General features: G+C 45.4%; 1 protein-coding gene across 3 annotated transcripts in view; it reads left to right on the forward strand.

Moving 5' to 3' along the window:
- PPP4R4 (protein phosphatase 4 regulatory subunit 4) overlaps window positions 1-24,987 on the forward strand; it is a 468,463-nt gene that overhangs the window by 397,551 nt on the left and 45,925 nt on the right. For all 3 annotated transcript variants that reach the window (XM_063947591.1, XM_063947590.1, XM_063947592.1), the window contains 5 exons: window positions 7,075-7,182; window positions 17,255-17,376; window positions 18,495-18,617; window positions 18,990-19,153; window positions 20,461-20,580. In XM_063947591.1, the coding sequence (XP_063803661.1) occupies window positions 7,075-7,182; window positions 17,255-17,376; window positions 18,495-18,617; window positions 18,990-19,153; window positions 20,461-20,580 (637 nt within the window). The remainder of the gene's footprint in view (window positions 1-7,074; window positions 7,183-17,254; window positions 17,377-18,494; window positions 18,618-18,989; window positions 19,154-20,460; window positions 20,581-24,987) is intronic.

The raw sequence follows: 24,987 nt of genomic DNA on the forward strand, positions 1-24,987 counted from the left end.
GCTTGGACATGCCTGCATTTTTCCAACCACTCCCAGAAAACGGTCAGTTGCCACCCATAAATGGCTTCTTCCTGTCAATCTCATTGTGAACGCCCGTGCTTATGGATTCTTCGCACAAACCCATTGCTGAGCGGCGATCCGCTTTGTACCCGTGCGACACGCCTACGCATTGTGGTGCATGCGCAGTTTAGACCTGTTCGCCCGCTATACGAAAACACAGCCTAGCGATCAGGTCTGAATTAGCCCTTGAGTGTGATGGATGCAAGATAATGTTTCTCTAACGTCCTAGAGGATGCTGGGGACTCCGTAATGACCATGGGGATAGACGGGCTCCGCAGGAGACATGGGCACTTTAAGAAAGACTTTAGGTCTGGGTGTGCACTGGCTCCTCCCTCTATGCCCCTCCTCTAGACCTCAGTTTGATACTGTGCCCAGACGAGATGGGTGCACTTCAGAAAGTATATTTGTTAGGTTTTTTATTTTCAGGGAGCTCTGCTGGCAACAGACTCCCTGCATCGAGGGACTGAGGGGAGAGAAGCAGACCTACTTCTGTGAGTTTCAAGGCTCTGCTTCTTAGGCTTCTGGACACCATTAGCTCCAGAGGGATCGTACGCAGGTCTCACCCTCGCCGTCCGTCCCAGAGCCGCGCCGCCGCCCCCTCGCAGAGCCGGAAGATAGAATCCTTGTGAGTATGAGAAGAAAAGAAGACTTCAGAGGCGGCAGAAGACTTCATGATCTTCACTGAGGTAAGGCACAGCAGTAAAGCTGTGTGCCATTGCTCCCATACACCTCACACACGGCAGTCACTGTAAGGGCGCAGGGGGGGGCGCCCTGGGCAGCATATAGACCTCTTTTTGGCACAAATAAGTATATATACAGCTGGGCACTGTATATATATATATATATATATAAGAGCCCCCGCCAAATTTTGATATTTTAAGCGGGACAGAAGCCCGCCGCCGAGGGGGCGGGGCTTCTCCCTCAGCACTCACCAGCGCCATTTTTCTCCACAGCACCGCTGAGAGGAAGCTCCCCGGACTCTCCCCTGCTTATACCACGGTAGACAGAGGGTTTTAAAGGAGAGGGGGGGGGGGCACAAATTAGGCGCATATTGTATATGTAAACAGCGCTATCTAGGTACACATAAAATTATTGTGGTTTTTTTTCCTGGGTCATATAGCGCTGGGGTGTGTGCTGGCATACTCTCTCTCTGTCTCTCCAAAGGGCCTGGTGGGGAAGCTGTCTTCAGATAAGAGGTTCCCTGTGTGTGTGGTGTGTCGGTACGCGTGTGTCGACATGTCTGAGGTAGAAGGCTCACCTAGGGAGGAGGGGGAGCGTATGAATGTGAGGTCTCCGTCGGCGGTGCCGACACCTGACTGGATGGATATGTGGAATGTTTTAAGTGCTAGTGTGAACTTATTGCACAAGAGATTGGACAAAGCTGAAGCTAAGGAACAGTCAGGGAGTGAACCCAGGTCTGTCCCTATGTCGCCGGGACCTTCAGGGTCTCAGAAGCGCCCACTATCCCAAATAGCAGACACTGATATCGACACGGATTCAGACTCCAGTGTCAATTACGATGATGCAAAGTTACAGCCAAAAGTGGCTAAATGTATTCGATATATGATTATTGCAATAAAAGAAGTGTTGCATATCACAGAGGAAACCCCTGTCCCTGACACGAGGGTACACATGTATAAGGGAAAGAAGCCTGAGGTAACTTTTCCCTCCTCACATGAGTTGAACGAATTATGTGAAAAAGCGTGGGAATCTCCAGACAAAAAACTGCAGATTCCCAAAAGAATTCTTATGGCGTATCCTTTCCCGCCAACGGACAGGATACGGTGGGAATCCTCCCCTAAGGTGGACAAAGCGTTGACACGCTTGTCAAAAAAGATAGCGCTGCCATCACAAGATACGGCTACCCTCAAGGATCCTGCTGACCGCAAGCAGGAGATTACCTTGAAATCCATTTACACACATTCTGGTACATTACTCAGACCGGCAATTGCGTTGGCCTGGGTTTGTAGCGCGGTAGCAGCATGGACAGATGCCTTATCGACGGAGATTGAGACCCTAGATAAGGATACCATTTTATTGACCCTAGGCCATATAAAGGATGTTGTCTTATATATGAGAGATGCTCAAAGAGACATTAGTTTACTGGGTTCCAGAATAAACGCTATGTCAATCTCTGCTAGACGAGTCCTCTGGACCCGGCAGTGGACAGGTGATGCCGACTCAAAAAGACACATGGAGGTTTTACCTTACAAGGGTGAGGAATTGTTTGGGGAAGGTCTCTCGGACCTGGTCTCCACAGCTACGGCAGGTAAATCGAATTTTTTGCCTTGTGTTCCCCCACATTATCAAATGCAGTCCTTTCGTTCAAATAAAAGCAAGAGAGTGCGTGGATCGTCCTTTCTTGCCAGAGGTAAGGGCAGAGGTAAAAAGCTGCACAGCACAGCTAGTTCCCAGAAACAGAAGTCCTCCCCGGCTTCTGCAAAATCCACCGCATGACGCTGGGGCTCCGCTGAGGGAGTCCGCCCCAGTGGGGGCACGTCTTCGACTTTTCAGCCACATCTGGGTTCACTCACAGGTGGATCCCTGGGCAATAGAAATTGTTTCTCAGGGATACAAGCTGGAATTCGAAGAGGTGCCTCCTCGCCGGTTTTTCAAATCGGCTCTACCGACTTCTCCCCTAGAAAGGGAGATAGTGTTAAATGCTATTCACAAATTGTGTCTTCAACAAGTGGTGGTCGAAGTTCCCCTACTTCAGAGAGGGAAGGGATACTACTCCACCCTGTTTGTAGTTCCGAAACCGGACGGTTCGGTCAGACCCATATTGAATTTAAAATCCCTGAACCTATACTTAAAACGGTTCAAGTTCAAGATGGAATCGCTCAGAGCGGTCATCGCCAGCCTGGAAGGGGGGGATTTTATGGTATCCCTGGACATAAAGGATGCGTACCTTCATGTTCCCATATATCCACCTTATCAGGCGTACCTGAGATTTGTGGTACAGGATTGTTATTACCAATTTCAGACGTTGCCGTTTGGGCTTTCCACGGCCCCGAGGATTTTCACCAAGGTAATGGTGGAAATGATGGTGCTCCTGCGCAAGCAGGGTGTCACAATTATCCCGTACTTGGACGATCTCATAAAAGCGAGATCACGAGAGAAGTTACTAAACAGCGTGTCACTTTCATTGAAGGTGTTACAGCAACACGGCTGGATTCTCAATATCCCGAAGTCACAGCTGGTTCCTACGACTCGTCTGACCTTCTTGGGCATGATTCTGGACACAGACCAGAAAAAGGTTTTTCTTCCGATAGAAAAAGCTCAGGAACTCATGACTCTAGTCAAGAACCTATTGAAGCCAAAACAAGTGTCTGTGCATCATTGCACTCAAGTCCTGGGAAAAATGGTGGCAACATACGAGGCTATTCCCTTCGGCAGGTTCCATGCAAGGACTTTCCAATGGGACCTATTGGACAAGTGGTCCGGATCACATCTACAAATTCATCAGCGGATCACCCTGTCCCCCAGGGCCAGGGTATCTCTCCTGTGGTGGCTGCAGAGTGCTCACCTTTTGGAAGGACGCAGGTTCGGCATTCAGGATTGGATCCTGGTGACCATGGACGCGAGCCTCAGAGGGTGGGGAGCAGTCACACTGGGAAGAAACTTCCAAGGACCTTGGACAAGTCAAGAGACTTGTCTTCACATCAACATCCTGGAACTGAGGGCCATATACAACGCCCTATGTCAAGCGGAGAACTTGCTTCGCGACCAACCAGTTCTGATCCAGTCAGACAACATCACCGCAGTGGCTCATGTAAACCGCCAAGGCGGCACAAGGAGCAGGGTGGCAATGGCGGAAGCCACCAAGATTCTTCGCTGGGCGGAAAATCATGTAAGCACACTATCAGCAGTGTTCATTCCGGGAGTGGACAACTGGGAAGCAGACTTCCTCAGCAGACACGACCTGCATCCAGGGGAGTGGGGACTTCATCGGGAAGTCTTCGCACAGATTGCAAGTCAGTGGGGACTGCCCCAGATAGACATGATGGCATCCCGTCTCAACAAAAAGCTACAGAGGTATTGCGCCAGATCAAAAGATCCTCAGGCGGTAGCAGTAGATGCCCTAGTGACACCGCGGGTGTTCCAGTCGGTCTATGTGTTTCCTCCTCTTCCTCTCGAACCCAAGGTATTGAGAATAATAAGAAAAAGAGGAGTGAGAACAATTCTCATTGTTCCAGATTGGCCACGAAGGACCTGGTATCCGGATCTGCTGGAAATGCTCACAGAAGATCCGTGGCCTCTTCCTCTACGACAGGACCTGTTACAACAGGGGCCATGTCTGTTCCAAGACTTACCGCGGCTGCGTTTGACGGCATGGCGGTTGGACGCCGGATCCTAGCGGAAAAGGTCATTCCTACTCTGATAAAGGCTAGGAAGGACGTGACAGCTAAACATTATCACCGTATATGGAGAAAATATGTTTCTTGGTGTGAGGCCAGGAATGCTCCTACGGAAGAATTCCATCTGGGCCGTTTCCTTCACTTCCTACAGACTGGAGTGAATTTGGGCCTAAAGTTAGGATCCATTAAGGTTCAGATTTCGGCCTTATCCATTTTCTTTCAAAAAGAATTGGCTTATCTCCCAGAAGTACAGACTTTTGTAAAGGGAGTGCTGCATATTCAGCCTCTTTTTGTACCTCCGGTAGCGCCTTGGGACCTTAACGTGGTGTTGAGTTTCCTTAAGTCGCACTGGTCTGAACCACTTCAAACGGTGGAGTTAAAATATCTCACTTGGAAGGTGGTCATGTTATTAGCCTTGGCTTCGGCTAGGCGAGTGTCGGAATTGGCGCCGTTGTCTCATAAAAGCCCCTATCTGGTTTTCCATATGGATAGGGCGGAATTGCGGACTCGCCCTCAATTCTTGCCTAAGGTGGTGTCATCTTTTCATATGAACCAACCTATTGTGGTGTCTGTGGCTACACGAGATTTGGAGGATTCTGAGTCCCTTGATGTAGTCAGGGCTTTGAAAATTTATGTGGCCAGAACGGCTAGAGTCAGGAAAACGGAAGCACTGTTCGTCCTATATGCAGCCAACAAGGTTGGCGCCCCTGCTTCGAAGCAGACTATTGCTCGCTGGATCTGTAACACGATTCAGCAGGCGCATTCTACGGCTGGATTGCCGTTACCAAAATCGGTCAAGGCCCATTCCACTAGGAAGGTGGGCTCGTCTTGGGCAGCTGCCCGAGGGGTCTCGGCACTACAACTGTGCCGAGCTGCTACTTGGTCGGGTTCAAACACCGTTGCAAAGTTCTATAAGTTTGATACCCTGGCTGAGGAGGACCTAAGGTTTGCTCATTCGGTGCTGCAGAGTCTTCCGCACTCTCCCGCCCGTTTGGGAGCTTTGGTATAATCCCCATGGTCCTTACGGAGTCCCCAGCATCCTCTAGGACGTTAGAGAAAATAAGATTTTAAACCTACTCGTTAAATCTTTTTCTCGTAGTCCGTAGAGGATGCTGGGCGCCCGTCCCAAGTGCGGACTACTTCTGCGAGACTTGTATATAGTTTTGCTTACATAAGGGTTATGTTATAGTTCCATCAGGTTGGACTGCTGCTACGTTATTTTTTCATACTGTTAACTGTTTAATTGATACACAAGTTATACGGTGTGATTGGTGTGGCTGGTATGAATCTTGCCCTTGGATTAACAAAAATCCTTTCCTCGTACTGTCCATCTCCTCTGGGCACAGTGTCTCTAACTGAGGTCTGGAGGAGGGGCATAGAGGGAGGAGCCAGTGCACACCCAGACCTAAAGTCTTTCTTAAAGTGCCCATGTCTCCTGCGTAGCCCGTCTATCCCCATGGTCCATACGGAGTCCCCAGCATCCTCTACGGACTACGAGAAAAAGATTTACCGGTAGGTTTAAAATCTTATTTTTTCTTCCAATAGAGTGAATGTGTAATGACTTCCAGCTCTGGAAAGGGTGCAGATGATCTTGTATTTAACTTCATAGTATTTGTTGTTTAGCTTTCAGTTACAGCCCCTGCTCCCGGCACAGTTCCTCCTGTAATGTAATAGGGTCTGAGTTGTTGGAGGTGCAGGACTTCAGGCGAGAATGCTGGTGTTTTTAAAGCGGCAATCGTTTACAAGGCAAAACCAACCTGGTTGCCGCTTTAAAAATAAGAGTATTCTTACCCAAAGTCCTGCACCTCCAACAACTCTGACCCTATTACATTTACCCCCCAGTGTGCAGAACAATTTGTTTTAGCACTTCACTGTAGTAAAGTATTATTTTACCATATAACAGGACCGGGCAGCCAACTAGTGATACAAATGCAGTGGGGGGAGTGGACTGTTCTCTGGAGCCGTACTGTCTACATATTGTGGTCATCAATGGATGCATGGAAAAGGATTCCAAGTGTAGAAAATATTGCAGCAAATAAAAAGATAGGGCCTGATTCTGAGTCGCATGCGGCGTGTTTTTTTTTTTTTTTTGCATCTGTGCATGCATCTAAGTCACACCGCGCATGCGTCCTGATTTTGTTTGTGCAGAGTCACAGTTGCAATTTCAGACGCATGCACAGAGAAGTGTTTTCTAAATGCTTGCGTGTTCCTGGGCGGTGACAGGGAAGTGGCTAAACAGACGCACAGAGATGGCCGTGTTATGGGACTCTCACAGAAGTGTTTGCATACTCAGACACACAATCGCTCACATTAGAGGCTATAGTCATATGGAACATCTGCACTGTCCATAGGGCTTGTGCAAGTTTCGTCTGAAGACGCACCACACTGTATTACAGACACTGAAAGTAGGCGTCTCACTCCTTGCACATTCAGATGCATGGATGTACACTAGTAATGGACTTTGGTGCAGCATCTGCGTAAAGTTGCAGACAAATGACCACCAATAGATGCTGCACGACCGCGTTTACATCCGCCTCTGAATCAGACCCCATATAAGTAGAAGGAATGTAATTCACACAACAGTGAATGAACTTGTTGCGCAGTAATGGTAGCGTGGAATCCTGTAGGCATTTACTAACTCATCCTTCTATTGCAGAGTAAAACGAGACATATTCCCCCTGGTGGAATCTTTGTGTCAGGACGTAGAGTATGAAGTCCGCTCGTGTATGTGTCGCCAGCTGGAGTTTATTGCTCAAGGCATAGGGTAAGTATAAAATCTTATGTTTCCAGGATTGAAGATATTACACTCATTCTTCCATCTGCCCACTTATTGTGATTCTAGATGACCTAAAAGGACTGTCTATCAACCAAATAATTACTAATAAATAGCCAATACGTCTCAATATGTCAATATGTCTCCGTTTAATATATAGTATAAAACACAGAAATACAGATGATTCCTATCAGTATTAAAAGCAACACTCCAATCTGATCAGTCTGGTGAGAAGCAGGAATGGGACAATACATTAGCAATGCAATCTCTTAACGCGTTTCACCACTTGAGCTCACAGTTTCACTTGAAGGTCTCAAAATGTTAAAACAAAGTGATATGGCATCCAAAATGTGTGCATAGCAGCCTTAACAATGTTGAATTCCCAGAAAAGGGTGTCACTACACCCAATGATTCATACACTGCTAGAAAAAAATTGGGAATCAACACCTGTACAGGCACTAAATGGAAACAATAAAACAGGTAATAAAATGTAAAGGATAATATATACAGTATGCCTTATATAGTGGTGATTGTTTTTCTCGTACTGTCTCCTCCTTTGTTATAGGTGCCCCAAAGGTTTCAGTCTCTCCAAGGAATATAAAAATAAATAAATAAAACAAACAATGTATACTGTAGTAGAGCCATATACTTGTCAGTTGGTAAAAGTCTTAGTAAAGTATCACATCAGGACTAATCCAACTGATAGTTCAATGGTGGAGTAGATGTGGAAAAGAGGAGCGTACCCCACTCACAGTTCAGCCCCAAGGATAGTGTCTATATTGGTGTCTTTGGTCTGGGTGAGGGATCCGGTCTGAAGATCGACAGTATCTAGGTCGACAATGTTTAGGTCGACCACTATAGGTCGACAGTCACTAGGTCGACATGGATGGAAGGTCGACAGGGTTTCTAGGTCGACATGTGCTAGGCCTACAGGTTTAAAGGTCGACATGAGTTTTCACATTTTTATTTTTTGGGGGGATTTTTTCATACTTAACGATCCACGTGGACTACGATTGGAACGGTAAAGTGTGCCGAGCGAAGCGGTAGCGGAGCGAAGGCACCATGCCGGAAGCATGGCGAGCGAAGCGAGCCATGCGAGGGGACGCGGTGCACTAATTTGGGATCCTGGTCACTCTACGAAGAAAACGACACAAAAAATAAATAAATCCTCATGTCGACCTTTAGACCTGTCGACCTAGCACATGTCGACCTAGAAACCCTGTCGACCTTCCATCCATGTCGACCTAGTGACTGTCGACCTATAGTGGTCGACCTAAACATTGTCGACCTAGACACTGTCGATTTGATGAATCACACCCCTGGGTGAATCCTTCACCATATAATACAAGGGGAGCTGCGTACCCCACTCACTTTCAGCAAAGACAGAGTAAAGCTCATATAGGTATCTGTTCATGTGCTGGAGTTGTACCACTCTCACGGTTTAAAATGTAATTGTAATCATATCTAGCTTTGTGTAATCCAATCTATGGCCCTCATTCCGAGTTGATCGGTCGCAAGGCGAATTTAGCAGAGTTACACACGCTAAGCCGCCGCCTACTGGGAGTGTATCTTAGCATCTTAAAATTGCGACCGATGTATTCGCAATATTGCGAGCACAAACTACTTAGCAGTTTTAGAGTAGCTCCAGACTTACTCTGCCTGTGCGATCAGTTCAGTGCTTGTCGTTCCTGGTTTGACGTCACAAACACACCCAGCGTTCGCCCAACCACTCCCCCGTTTCTCCGGCCACTCCTGCGTTTTTTCCGGAAACTGTAGCGTTTTCAGCCACACGCCCATAAAACGCCGTGTTTCCGCCCAGTAACACCCATTTCCTGTCAATCACATTACGTTCGCCGGAGCGATGAGAAAGCCGTGAGTAAAAATACTTTCTTCATAGCAAAGATACTTGGCGCAGTCGCAGTGCGAATATTGCGCATGCGCACTAAGCGGAATTTCACTGCGATGCGATGAAAAATACAGAGCGAACGACTCGGAATGAGGGCCTATGTTCAAATATTCACTCTCAATGGTTTCAGGTAAGTATGTATAAAAAAACAACCCTGAAAAAAGGAGGTGTGATCACACAAACTTATCCGCATTAAAAATGTTTATTTTTCAAACATAAGCCCCATAGTTGGGGTATTACACAAAAAAAAAAAAAAATTCACAAAATAAATATAAAAAGATCACTGTGAACCAATAAATAAACAGAAGACAAAAAGAGACAACACACCAACAATGCACAGACGATGGAACCCGGACTGTCTACAGAGAAAAAATGGTTTTTATTGTAATATTCTTCCAGTACTTTGGGATCAATTATTGTGGCGTAATGAGAGTACCAGATACTCAAGCTGTTTTAGGAGTTCAAAACCATTTGGAGGTATTAAATACCCGTAAAAGGGGAAATAGAGAAACTGCATTACAGTTGGATGAAAGATAACTTTATGGGAGTGTCGCTACACTTGATTGTGTGAGTACGGTATGTTGTAACCTGATGCTGGTTACTTTCGACGGTGAAAGGCTTTACATATTTTTGTCATGTGGTGATGAGGATTTGCCAGGGAAAGATACCTTTATGGGAGTCATCCACTTTACTTTCCTTCCGAGAGATATGAAGGAATGGAATTGTGAAATTCTACGTAACCTGCTGGAGCTTGGCGTTTCTTACCTTACAATTAAGAACTGTAAATATATAACCATCCTATATTTGTGTGGTTGGAACAAGGACTGAGCGCCGATCTGTTTTTTTTGTTGTTGAAATTGTATTATATTTGTTAAGGATCTGGTGGTCCTTCCTTCCGATGGCTGCATAAGCCCTTTTTATGTTTACGCCTTGGGACTTTTCATGTTTTATGTAAGATGGTGCCATGGTGTCACTATACTGAGCATGATTTTAGGAGATCTGCAGTGTTTTATGTACTCAGAATGGGTGACTGTAGGGGCCGATTCAGCTTCATTTGCAAAAGTGCGGAACTCGCAATTCGGCAATTTCCACACTTCTGCGCATGCCGCTGCGTGCACGCGCGAGAACTTAGATTGCCGTTGCACGCGATCGCAGGCTGAGTACTGGCGGGGGGTGGTGATGGGACGGCGGCGCGGCAGTCAGTGGGCGAAGCTCTCGCATTTTAGCGGAGGGGGTTTAGGACCCAGCATGCGGGGCAACCTTGCCCTCTGCCGCATGTTAGTGGAAGGAGTAGTAGTTTTGCGATCTACTGAGATCCCTCCATTCCCAACAGCAGTCGCAACCCCTATAGGTTTCTATGGGGATAGGATACTGTCAGATTTACCAAGTCCCCAAAATGCAAAGCATTCCTGAGATTGGCCCCCGCAGCTACCGCCATCTGAAAATGGCGTTAGGCCATTCTATGGGCTACAATATGCAGAAAGCACCAGGGGGTATATGTAATAGGGGCCATGTGGCAAGCAGCAATCATTTACAAGGCAACACTAGGTTGGTTGTGCCTTGTAAGTGATTGCGACTTTAAAAATACATACATGCTCACCCGAAGTTCCGTACCCCCACCAACTCGGGTCCTGTTACATTTACCCCCAGGAGAGGGTTCTCCCGGACCCCTCCCTGGCAGTGGCTGCCATGCATGCGTGGTCAGCAGACTGTGCAGGAGTCCAAGCACTGAAGTGAACCTATGGCAGAGACCCTGTCTCTGCGTCTGTTCATATATGCCAGCAATGTAATCACATCCTGCAATGAGACTTTGGGCACTAAGGGGGGAATTGAAATGTTTGAAAAGTCAGTTTGGTGTCTGTTTCTTCCTATCTAATGGACAGGAAAAAAACAGACACCCAATCGACTTTTTGAACATTTGAATTCCCCCCTAAGTGTACAGTTTGGTTGGCAGTGCAGAGCCTTTTATTCCCGTGAATTATGGAGATTGCCCCCAACCAGAGCAGTGGATGTACTGTAGTATAACATAGTAATAAGCATTTTAGGCACATTTCAACCAATGCAATAAAAAAGTAAAATGCACGATAGTGACACATGAAATGAAGACAAGTAAATCAATCTTCTGTTTAATTTAAGAAAAAATGGGCCTCAAAGAAGTATTTTCTGGAGATAAATGAAAAATGATAACAGGAGGTCTTTTTTACTCTTTCCATGCACATCACAGTGTCCCACAAAATCCTGAAAGGGCAGTAATACAGTTTTCTAGGGGCCAGTCTAAAAAGTAAAATATATGTATACTGATACATGTGCTGGGCAAACAAATAGGTGCCTTACTGCATAGCAGAATGCGCTTCGCACATTTTTCCATGTTTAGGAAATTCCCCCTCCAAGTGAGTCACATATAATGGTCGTGAGTTATTAACTGACGCACTGATATTACTGGCAGCTGTGGTTTTCTGTTCAGCAATATATTAAGTTATACAGGAATTAACTTCCTAAGGCAAACTGTATGCACTACTTTTTTAATTAATGTAATCTCTTGTGGAATGAATGTGTTTAAGTATTCATTAAAGGAAGGGATGACTTTAGAAAGTATTAAAACTTATCAGTCTTTTAATTAGGCCATACCCATAATGCAGTAGTAAAGGAGAGAAATAAAGGTTATTATCAATTATATTGCAATATAATCAAAAGGCATTTATGTATGTAAGCTGGCGTACCGGAAGAGAGTTTTGTTGCCCATAGCAGCTAAGGTTTTATCTGTCCTTTTTCTAGTGCAGTGATTAATGTTTCCCATTTAGCTTAACATAAGACACCTCAACACTTTCATGTTCTTTTTTAAAAACAGTAAAAAAATTTAGATTTTTTTCCCTCCTCATAATAAATGGCAAAACAATGCATATTTTTTGCAGAAAGTAATAAAAAAAATGAATAAGTAAAAAAACAAACCATAACATTTGATGTGCTCTGTTCATTACTGGGGGGTTTTACAGGTTGGGTATGTTTTACGGGTTGGGCATGTTCTACCGGTTTTATGTTTTTCCCAGAATGCCGGCGCGGAGGGTTGGTTGAGCGCAACGAAGCCCCTGTGCTCGCCTCAGGTTCTATTCCCACTGTATGGGCGGGAATAGTCCCTTTTAGTTGGCATACCAACTATCGGGTTTGTGCGGCTTCTTGATGTAGGGAGAGGTATTGTGACCAGGAGACTGCCAGTCACATAACTACAGCCCTGTTTTACTGCTAACCTTTCACATTCAGTTTGCCTTCAGTAATCTCAATAATCTCCTTATGATACTGAGCGCCAGTTGGGGAGATCCCAATCAGATGCTGATTACATCCACTTCCAAATCTATAATATCCTCTTACTGCATTGTCCTCTCTTTTGACAAACAATATATTCAACTACTCTTGCCACCTCTTCTCTACCATGAGCCCACTTATCTACCATCCCCTGCCAACCACCCACTCTTCCCTAAAGGCAAATAGACAGCATACACTATGAAATTCTTCTCGTCAGACCCACTTCCATCCATCCTCTCTTCCATTCACCTTTCTACCCTCAGTTCCTAACCCCCTTGTTACCGAGATCTTCACTCTTCTTTCCTTTTCCACTCACTCAGCCTGTCCTCTTGACCCTGTTCCTTCCCCCCTCTTTCACCCCCTTCCCCCTAACAGTCTTCTTTTCATCCCGGTCCTTCTCCATCAGCATGTTTCCCTCTGCCTTCAAACATTCTTTTGCCCCTCCTTTTCTTAAGTAACCATCTCTGGACTCTACCTCCCTTTACAGCTATTGCCTTATTTCACTTCTCACCTTTGTTTCCAAACTTCTTAAATAACAAGTCTTCAACCGGCGAATCCAATTTCTCTTTGCCAATCTCTCCTCAGCTCTTTGCATTCTGGATTTTGACCTCTAATTCCCAGCCCTTACTAAAGTTACTTACTGTTCGCAGTGTGTCTTCTTAATTTCCATATATCTTGGTATCTAAGCTATTTTTGACACTGTCCATGACCCTCTTCTTCTTGTGCTCCCTTGAGCTTTGCAGCTCTATTCTCTCCTGGTTTGCCTTCTACCTCTCTGATTGCTCAATCTGTCTTGCTACTTTTTAATATTCTTCTACTTTTACTCATTGTATGAGGTCCCTCAAGGCTCTGATCTTAGCTCTGTGCTCTTCTTTCTTTACACCTCTTTTCTCAGTGAACTCATATACTCCTTAGTACCCACCACTACCTCTATGTAGATGTTTCTCTTATCCGGCATGACAAAGTGCCTCTCTACCATCTCCACCTGGATTTCCCAACACTAATTCAAACTTCATAATCCTAGCTCATTATCTTTTCCCCTCCTCCCATCAACAAGATATCATTCGACACTATTAACAAGATATCAGTCTACACCGTTCCCCAAACCCATTACCTCGGTGACATCATTGACTCCTTGATCATCTTCACCCCACATATCCTCTACCTCTCCCTTTCTTGTTGCTTGCTTCTTTGCAACATAGCCAAAATGTGGCCCTTTCTAACTCAGAAAGTAACCAAAGTCCTGGTCTGTTCGTTATTTTCCTCTTGGACAATGCATCCCTTCTCCTTGCTGACCTTTGCTTCTCCAGTGCATGCAGAACGCAATGGTGACACTTATGTTCCTCTCTGTAAATCCCTTTGCTGGTTCCCTATTCCCTCCAGTATTCACTTCAAGTTGCTTAAGCAAAACTTCCAAAGCCTTTACTAAAGCTTCAATAGATAGACTTCAGCTCCACCTCTCCGATGTGCCTCTGACCTACACTTTATCTCCTTACATCGTCTCAAGATTCTTCTTCAAGATTTCTCAATGGTGCTTCTCTCCACCTGTGATCATGTACTACAAGACTGTAGTGTACTCCCGAGTTATAGGCCCTACACACTGGGCGATAATACTCAAAGATATGAACAATCTCGTTCATTAATGAACAAGATAACGTTCATATCTGAGTGTGGAGGCACCAGCGATGAACCATGCGCGGCCCCGCGCTTGTTCATCGCTGGTGCCCCATCTCCTGTGCATGCAGGGCAATATGGACGATCTCGTCCATATTTGCCTGCACTTCTATAGAGCCGGGTGACGGGGGGAGTGATGAAACTTCACTCCCCCTGTCACTGACCCCCCCGCCGCCGGGTCACCCGTCGGCTGTATCCGCCGTCGGGCAGCTCGGCGGCGGATCGCTCAATTTGTAGGGCCCTTTACACTCTTTCAATTGCTCCTCCAAAACCTACCTTTTCACTGTTGCCTACCTTAACCCCTTCCAGACAACTCCCGATTACTCGCTCTACATTGTCTACTTGCCATGTCTACCTGTCTACTTGTTTCTACTGTCTCCGTCTGCTCCATCCCACTAAATTGCTTTCCCCGCTAGTACCTATTATATTTTATACTTCACTTGTAATTAAGTGAGTGCATTACATTTATTTATAATCTATACTTGTTTTGTTCTACTTATCATTGCACCTGTGTAACATACTGTACTTGTCATTTTGCGTCACTTATACTCATGCATGTGTGTGTTGTCTGTACGCCTCTTATACACATATACAATTAAATTATAATGATGATGACACATTTGATGGGTCTGTTATGACTGTAGCACTGGTTTTAATCTTTTCAATTCTCCTAATAGATTAATCCCCCCCCTAAAATCACTGCAATAACTTCTCCACAACGAGTGATACATCCAGGAAAGAAGGCTGCTATGATACAGCAAGTGTATCTTGCTGTGTGGGCTGATTATTCTTTCATTGAAAGAGTTTGTTGGACTGGTTGTGTGTGAAGGGCTGGACCTCCATCATGCTCCCTCAATTTACTCTCACGCAGTAGTCTGCTCTCAGATGCACATCTCTGTATCATACATCGGCCCTGAATACAGACGTGCTAGGCGTTAATTCAGAATCGTGCAGTAAATGTGGGGGTGTATTCACGTTCCTGCAGCCCACACATTGTGGGCTCTGTGATTGTGCTACAGCACGTTGCAGATATGGAGGAGGAGGAGGAGTATTTGCCTTGACCCGGTAGTGACACAAAGGGATACAAACAAATTATAAGATTCCAGTTCTCTCAGTCTCCATTCATCTATTTGATGCTGTTATGCATTGCTGATGACTCACTGTTGAGTGTCTCTTAATATCTCTGAAAGAAATGATTATGCTTGCAGTGGGATTATGCTGAGCACAAAGGTGAATCACTTAGTCATGTAAATTGTGAGTGACACTGTGGCTGATTCATGTTTGTAAGTAAAGCAAAAAAAGCACACAACTGGGCAAATCCATGCATGTGGGGCAAATGTAACATGTGCAGAGAGATTTAGATTTGGGTGGGGTGTGTTCAAACTGAAATCTAAATTGAGGTGTAAAAATGAAGCTGTCTAACATTCGTGGGCTACATGCAAAGCAGCCAGTATTTACCCTGCACAGAAAAATTCTAACCCACCCAAATCTAACTCTCTCTGCACATGTTACATCTGCCTCACCTGCAGTGCAACAAAGCTTGCCCTGTTGCTTGCTTTTTTTGTTTGACTTACAAACATGAACCAGATCCAGCGTCACTCACAATTTACATGACTACGTGATTTATCTTCGTTTTAGTGCAGAGCCCCTGGCCGCTATGAGCAGATGACCTGCAGTCTCCCCTATTAACACCTGTTTATGATTTTCCAAAGTTCCATGAACAGGCAGCAGGGGGAGATGTACTCCGAGAAAGATAAAGTGGAGAATTTGCTCATAGCACCCAGTATCTTTTTACTATATTTTATCTTGCACAATCTATAAAATGACAGTTCAAAGTTGATTTGTTGCTATGGGCAACTTCTCCACTTTATCGTTTCATCTCACCTGAATCTAATGTATCATTACAAACATGAGGAAAAACTGAGCAGCATTTTAGATGGGCAGTGTAAATAAATGAAGGGTGTAGCCCTAGAATAGGGATGACCATCGACCATCAAGGTCTACAAACCTTCGATAGTTAATGGCCGATTGCAGTTAACCAATGATAACCAATGATGGCAGGGAACCACTGGTTTGTCTTAATCGATGGTAGAGAGTCACCAGTGTGTTTTTTTGTTTCCATTTAATGCCAGGTACAGAGCATAGCTCCGCCCCTTGGCGCTCCCGCAAAGTCCTGCCCCCAGGCTCTGATTGTCCGGCAGCTTAGCAAGTCATCGAGCATGGATGACCACCTGTGGGTGAAACCATTGATAGTTTGCATGTGAATGGTTTTTGTACCATCGAGGTTAACCACTGATGGTGTCATCAATGATGACCATAACTCACCGATGGCCATTCCTACCCCAGAGTGATGTGTAATTCTTACACAAATCTACAGTACAAATGTAGCCACAAATTTTATTTTATTCACGCCCACTTCCCAGAGACCAGGAAGTGGGCGTGACTGTTCATATATAGTGGGTGCCATGTTCTGCAATGAACCTTTTGTGAGTAAGCCAATCTTTTACAACCCAATGAACAGCAGTGGTTGCAGTTGTGTAACTTGCAAACACTGGTGACTGATTGGGTGTGGTAGAGATTATGTCAACATTGAGAATGACAATATTCACCATGTCAACATCAGAATATCGACATGGTCTAAATGTTGACATTCATGGTGTCGACATGGATAGGAGTTTGACAGTCCATTGTCAACATTCACATTTGCATGTCAACCATGCAGATTTGCATTAGCAGGTTGAGTATCCCTAACCCTAACCACATCCTAACCATAATTTCAGCCTAACCCTAACCCTAAAATCTTGAAAAAATCGACTGTCGACATTCTGTCACTGTTGACATTGTAAAAGTTACACAGACACCGATCCACTTTCACTGAGCTCTGTAAATGGTGCTAATAGTGGTTTTACAGCAAATATATTATTAATAAACTTTGTTTATAGGGTGCCACAAGTGGTCCACAGAGGGAAAGCAATAAGACAGTAAGGTGTAAAACAGTACAGTACAGAGAACAGTACAATACAGTAGACAAGTAACAAATAGCACTACAACTCTCAGTACTGCCCTGATGCAAGGGGTGCAATGGAAATAGTATTATCTGAAACCTAGTGATAGAAAACTATTAAAAATATGACCACTGCAGTCAGTAAGCTTATCTTAATGTGCCATTGTCATTTGTTGCAGGACAGAATTAACAAAATCTGCCATTCTTCCGGAGCTCATAGAACTGGCCAGAGATGAGGGGAACAGTGTGCGGCTCGCAGCCTTCGAGACTCTTGTTAATTTACTAGTTATGTTCGACCATGGTAGGTTTCTGGAGGTTGTTTTATGTTTCATGCCATTTATTACTCTTTGTCTTCCTACACACAGATGCACAGTAAGGAGATGTCTGAACTGATGGCACATAACTAAAATATGTTACATGCCGTTTGTTAAAGCTCTTTCTGTATTCAGTTTTTTAAACATGATGATGATGTTAACCGCCTTCTGTGCATTTTTGAACATTCCATCTGCTGGCAGGAACGAAGAAACGTGCTACTGAAAAAAATATTCTTGGTGTCACAAAACTCTAGGGAGTCTAACAGGCTTTTGATAGGCTGTGAATATTCACATGGTCTGAGTGTCACAGGCTTTTCTGCCCTTGGAGTAACTCACAAAAGCAGCTCATTTAAGTTACAAAGCCCTAGAGCACAGGTTCTCAGGCATGGTCCTCAGGATCCCAAACAGTTCATGTTTTCCAGGTCTCCTCACAGAATCACAAGGCAAATAATTAGCGCCACCTGTGGACCTTTTAATATGTGTTAGTGAGTAATAAATACACCTGTGCACCTGCTAGATGACCTGGAAAACGTTGCCCTAGAGAAGAGATTCTCAAACAGGGTCCTCAAGGCACCCCAACTGGTCCATGTTTTAAGTATATCCATGCTTGGCTACAGGAGACTTTATTAGCACCTCAGTCAATTTGATTTAACCATCTTTGCTGGGCCATGGGTATACTTAAAACCTGGAGTGCTGGGGTGCCTTGAGGACCGCGTTTGAGAACCTCTGCCATAGACCATAGGTTCTCAAGCTTGGTCCTCATGACCCCAAACAGGTCACAATTCCCAGGTCACCTAGCAGGTGCACAGGTGTATTCATTACTCACTGGCACATTTTAAAAGATCCACAGGTGGAGCTAATTATTTCCCTTGTGATTCTGTGAGGAGACATGGAAAACATGAACTGTTTAAGTTCCTGAGAAACGAGTTTGAGAACTACTGCCATAGAGGGAGAGAAGGGCCCCGTTTTATAGCTCATTCTCTCAAGAATGGTATGTGTGCTAATGTATGTTGTAATTAGACGTTTCTCCGGTCTGTATTAATAACAGTAATGCTAAGTTTTTGCAATTTACCAGAGCATTCTACTGCACCTTCTTTTATCGCAGATGACAGAAGTCAGATTGTTCTCCCACTGGTGAAGTCATTTTGTGAGAAGTCTTTTAAAGCGGACGAATCAGTCCTCACTTCTTTGTCTTTACATTTAGGGAAACTCTGCCATGGACTGCAAGGTATGTTTCAAGCTAATGGTGTGTTTCCTCTGCCAAACACACTGTCTAGATGGACAAAGTGAATGATTCTTAATGATTGTATGGGATGCTAATACATTGGAAACATGTAAACGAGTTCTGGACAACCTGTGACTAGCTGCTTGCGGGCAGGACATGCTGTGATTTATAGTTTAGCACTTACCTAAAATATGTTTTAGCATATTTGTTAGGTGTTTTGTGCTTGCAATAGCCTTATGTTTGTAGTGTTCTTAAAGAAATAGACAGTGGTAAGCAGAGCATTGTGCAGAGGTTGCAGGAGACCCCTTATATCAGAGATAGACCGCTCTCACATCACCTCCATTGTGTAACATTGCCCCCATTACTTTCTGCAAGGCCTATTCACTCAGGAGCAGCAGATATGGTTCCTTGAATTCTACAAGAAGCTCTGCAGGTTGGGTCTTCATCAAGAGAACGGGCACAATGACAACCAGATCCAGAACATAGAGCTAGAAAAGAAGTATTGTGCCGTGAGAAAACACTGTGCCTACAACTTTCCCGTGAGTCTGTTTCTGTGGCTTCAACAGCTTCCATGTCTTGTCGCTGTCCATGGTAGAGTAACTGTATCTCTGGTACATTGTGTTTGTCATTTACATATTGTGTTTTTTCTGAACTGGGAATATTTAACTATTTGACAGCGTTTGAGCCCATAGTTTTTGTTCATACACTTAGAGTTGTGATTGGTATTTCAGGCACCAAGTATATTTAGACCATGTAGTTGGAGGAGACTGTAAATATCCCCTTCCCTCCTTTATCATCTTCATACATTACCTGCCTTCCTTGCTTCTCTCACTTCGTTCTCTCTGGGGACCTATCTGCTTCTATGTAATGCTGACATTACACAAATGAAAGTAAACCGTAAGAATAGGGGAGGAGATCACAGCAATAGTAAGGGGTCTGTGTAGCAAGCAAGGGTTAATGGAAAAGATCATGCAATTATCTATTCCGTTAATGACTGACTCCTACAACATCGCTCTGTAGAGATCAGTATCAGAAATAATGTTAAAAATATCCTTAAAGACTTACCTTATATAGGGGTCTATTCATGAAGCAGTGAAAAGAGCAGATAAGTGAGCCTGTGGAGAAGTTGCCCATGACAACCAATCAGCTGCTCTGTATAATTTTATAGTATGCATGTTATAAATGTTACTTCAATGCGGATTGGTTGCCACGGGCAACTTCTCCACTGGCTCACTTCTCCACTCTTTTCACTGCTTCATGAATAGACCCCATAATGTCATCTGAGGAGTACATGAGGAAAATCCTTATCTCATCCGAAAATGTCAGATACAGGTGGATCTCATCCAATCAGTCCCTGTAGCTGGCTGAAACTCCTCCCACTCATCCCCTCATTCTGTAATTACACTGCCAGTGAACCCAACAGTGTAATTGCTCTCTTCTGTATTACGCTATCTGGGTGCAGTGCCGGGGACAGGAGTGTGCACCGGCTCGTTGCAGTGCTCTTAGGCCCGGGAGCCAAGGGAAGGACAGATGGGTATCCAGGCAAGCACCGGGGAGGGCATATATAGTGTACAGATATGAATATAAACTCTATATGTTTTTTCCTGCATAGCGGGGATTAGTTAGGTAAATATGCTAATAAACACGACGGTATCAGCTGAAAAATCTTTAAACCAGTATTAAAGAGAAAGCAACGTAGATTCTGCCAGGAGTCAGGGAGAGTACTTAGAGAAGTTACAGGGAATATTTATTACAACTACCAAACTATTCTGTTTGCTTTCTAAGGAAGTATATCCAACTTAATGATCTGTAATATTTTACTGAAACTCTAATTCGTATTTTTCAGGCCATGGTTGTGTTTGTTGGGGCGAAAAACTTCCACATAGAGTTGTATGCCACATTCTTCTGCCTGTGTCATGACCCCGACGAGCCCATCAGATGTACCATGGCTCTCGGCTTCTGTGAAGTGAGTACGGATCTCTGTTCCACGTTCTTCTTCAGCTGTTAGGGTTTAGCGGGTTTATTCAGGTCAGTGCTAGACAAAGTCTGGGGATAAGTGTGCTCCAGCCTTAAGGCCCATACACATTAGACGATGTCGCTCTGTGAGCGACATCGTCTAACGTTTCCCCCTCCCGGGCCAGCCGGTCGGCGGCCGCCTGTACACACTGAGCGATATGACCGCTCATATCGCTCAGTGACGTCACGCCCCCGCCAGCCCTGCATGAAGGTCGTGGACGACAGTCCACATCCTTCATGCATGCCCTACCGACAGCGACGATCGTTGCCGACCCGCGGGGCCGCGCATCGGTCATCGCTGGCGGCATACACACTTAACGATAAAATGAGCGACATCGCTCAAGGAGGGGGAAAATGAGCGACGTCGCTCATTTTATCGTTAAGTGTGTATGGACCTTTAGAAACAGTATGCGGTTAGCGTACCGTTTGTCAGGATCCTGGCTGTCACAATACAGAGGCCGGCATCATTGCTTGTCAACATTCTGAAGGTCGATAAGATAACTGCATCTCTTCTATAAAGCTTATGTTGCTGAATGCAACAAGAGTGTGGGAGAGCCTAGTGAAATATTATTACTGGTAACCCAATCATGTCTTCTAGCACTGATTATTTGACTACACTTTGTTGCTTTAATGTTACCACATGTGGGCGATACTCCGATAGAGACAATTTGGTAGCTAATGCCAGGAGACAAATAGTTTTCAGATGTCTTTAAATATGGTTAAAATCTTAAATGTTTCATTGCCGGTTTGATTCTGTCAATAGATTATTTGTACTAGAACATTAAATGTTGGGGTTGTGGAAATAAAAGTTTTGAATTTTCTGTAATCTATATTTCTTTTGCGTCCTAGAGGATACTGTGGTCCATTTAGTACCAAGGGGTATAGACTGGTCCACTAGGAGCCATGGGCACTTTAAGAATTTGATAGTGTGGGTTGGCTTCTCCCTCTATGCCCCTCCTACCAGACCCAGTTTAGAAAATGTGCCCGGATGAGCCAGTCACGCTGAAGGAAGCTCCTGAAGAGTTTTCTGCATTAATTTTATATGTTTGTTATTTTCAGGCAAGACTGGATGGCACCAGCCTGGTTGCTTCGTGGGACTTAGGGGGGAAACGGCCCAACCTCTTGAAGGGTTAATGGTCCCGTTCCCCGCTGACAGGGCACTGAGCTCCTGAGGGAACTATTCGCAAGCCCCACCACGGCGAGCGTACATTCCCGCAGCACGTCGCCACCCCTAACAGAGCCAGAAGAATGAAGAGTGGTGAGTACTGAGCCGGCGTCCAGGCTAGCGGGGTGCTTGCCATTATGGCGGCATGAGGGTACTGAGATGCACGGCTTCTACACGGGGCGGAATGCGTCTCCGGACACAGTACACAACTGCGTCTCAGTACACTGTACACAGTACCCATAATGGCACAACAGCCTTAAAACGGTTTTCTCCATTTTAAGCACCAGATTCCTCAGCCAGTATAATAAAAAGGGAAGATCGCTTGCCATTGAAGGGGCGGGGCTTCACTATGAGAGGATCCAGCAGCTCACCAGCGCCATTTTCCCTCTGCAGTGGACACAGACGCTGACAGGACAGGGATGCGCAGCTCCTCCAGTGCGTCTCCAGATTACCTCAGCGGTACCAGGGGGTCATAGCAGGGGGGGGAGCGACTATTAGTGTACTAATTCCCCTATCAGGGTACTTATTCTGTGACCCAGCTAAGCTTGGTATTAGCGATAAGGGCGCAGTGGGGGCTGTTTCCAAACAACTCTGTGTCTCTCTGAAGGGCTCTTTGTGGGTTAATTCTCTGGCCCATATCCTGCAGTCTGACTCTGACGTTGACAGGTCAGACATGGAGGATGGGGAGGTGTACTCAGGGAAGAGGGATACAGCTCTGTCACAGGGAATAGAGGCTCTTATAGAGGCTATCAGAGATGTTCTGCATATTCCTGATAAGGTGTCAAAGGAGTGTGAGGAATCTTATTTTAATGTAAGAAAGAAATCCTCAGTCACTTTTCCTGTGTCAAAGGAATTTAATACCCTGTTTGAATAACCATGGGTTAATCCTGATAAGATGTTTCAGATCCCTAAACTGTTGCTCTCATCTTTTCCTTTTCCTCTAGAGGATAGGAAAAATTGGGAAAATCCACCAATAGTGGATGCATCAGTCTCTAGGCTGTCACATAAAATTGTATTGCCTGTTCCTGGTGCAGCCTCCCTGAAAGACTTGGCTGATCGTAAAATTGAAACTGTACTGAAATCATTGTACACAGCTGCTGAGGTGGCCCAAAGACCCACTATTGCATGTGTGTGGATCACTAAAGCCATTGCTAAATGGCCAGGTAACCTAATTGAGGGGTTAGATTCCTTATCTAGGGGGGATGTTGTCTTACTCCTTCAGCATATATAAGACTATACGAACTTTATGGTGAAAGCCATAAAGGAAATAGGCGTGCTTAACGCACGCACCACTGCTATGACAGTGTCAGCACGCAGGAGCTTGTGGCTACGACAGTGGACTGCTGACGCGGACTCCGGGAAAGGCGTGGAAGGCCTACCATTCACAGGAGAGGCCTTGTTTGGAGATGAATTAGACAAATGGATCTCCGCAGCTACTGCGGGTAAGTCTACGTATCTTCCTTCCGCAGCCCCCCAATCAAGAAGACTTATTCAGCTTCTAAGTTACAGTCCTTTCGGATGGCCAACTTCAAGGGCAAATCCAGAGGTGCTTCTACGTCTTCCAGCGGCGCAAGAGGTAAACCACGTAATCCATCAACAGCAGGTGCTCAGGAACAGAGCTCAGGCTTGGCTTCCTCTAAGATATCAGCATGACGGTGGACCACAATTCCTGGAAGGCTGTCAGGCGGGAGCCCGACTACAATTCTTCAGTCAGATCTGGTCAAATTCGTGCCAGGATCCCTGGGTCATAAATCTTATTTCCCAGGGCTACAGACTGGAGTTCCAAGAGCTCCCACCTCACAGATTCTTCAAATCAGGCTTGCCAGTTGCACAACAAGCAAGTATAACTTTACAACATGCCATCCAAAAACTGGTACAGACTCACGTCATTGTTCCAGTTCCACCTCATCAGCTAAACAAGGGGTACTATTCCAACTTGTTTGTAGTACCGAAACCGGATGGTTCGGTAAGACCAATTTTGAACCTCAAGTCGTTGAACCCGTACTTACGAGTGTTCAAATTCAAGATGGAGTCTCTGAGAGCGGTGATCTCAGGTCTGGAGGAAGGGGAATTCCTAGTGTCTCTGGTTATCAAGGATGCGTACCTTCACATTTCCGATCTGACCGCCTCATAAGGCTTATCTACGGTTTGCGCTGCAGGACTGTCACTGCCACTTCCAGGCCCTGCCATTTGGTCTCTCCACAGCACAGAGGGTGTTCACCAACGTGATGGCAGAGATGATGTTTCTACTCCGCAAACTGTGAGTGAACATATTTCCGTACCTGGACGATCTCCTGGTAAAAGCACCGTCCAGGGAAAGGTTGCTGGACAGCATTGCTCTCTCAACCAAACTTCTCCAGGATCATGGGTGGATTCTGAACCTTACAAAGTCTCACCTAGAGCCAACACGGAGGCTCTCATTCCTAGGAATGATACTGGATACAGAGTCTCAAAAGGTGTTCTTTCCGTTGGAAAAGGCATTAGTAATCCAGTCGATGGTTCGGGATGTCCTTAAGCCAACTCGGATATCGGTGCATCTATGCATTCACCTTTTGGGGAAAATGGTGGCCTCTTACGAGGATCTTCTATACGGAAGGTTTCACGCAAGACCCTTCCAGCTCGATCTGTTGGACAAGTGGTCCGGATCGCATCTTCACATGCACCAGAAGATCCGTCTGTCGCCAAAATCCAGGATCTCCCTTCTGTGGTGGCTACAGACTTCTCACCTCGTCGAAGGTCCGGAATTCAGAACTGGGTTCTGCTAACCACAGACGCAAGCCTCAGAGGTTGGGGAGCAGTCACTCAGGGGGTGCAGTTTCAAGGAAGATGGTCCAGTCAGGAAGTCGTCCTTCCAATCAACTTTCTGGAACTCAGGGAGCGATATACAACGCCCTTCTGCAGGCCTCCCATCTACTACAAGATTGGGCCATTCAGGTCCAGTCGGACAATGTGACTGTAGTAACAAACATAAACCGGCAGGGGGGAACGAAAATCAGAGCAGCTTTGTCAGAGGTGTCAAGAATTCTCCTATGGGCAGAGAGAAACGCTGTGGCGTTGTCAGCGGTCTTCATTCCGGGAGTAGACAACTGGGAAGCAGACTTCCTCAGCAGACACGACCTTCACCCGGAAGTGTTCAGGTGCTTGACACGTCGATGGGGATATCCACAGATCGACATGATGGGCTCTCGTCTC

The sequence above is a fragment of the Pseudophryne corroboree genome, chromosome 12 (assembly GCF_028390025.1).
Source record: "Pseudophryne corroboree isolate aPseCor3 chromosome 12, aPseCor3.hap2, whole genome shotgun sequence".
Lineage (NCBI taxonomy): Eukaryota > Metazoa > Chordata > Amphibia > Anura > Myobatrachidae > Pseudophryne > Pseudophryne corroboree.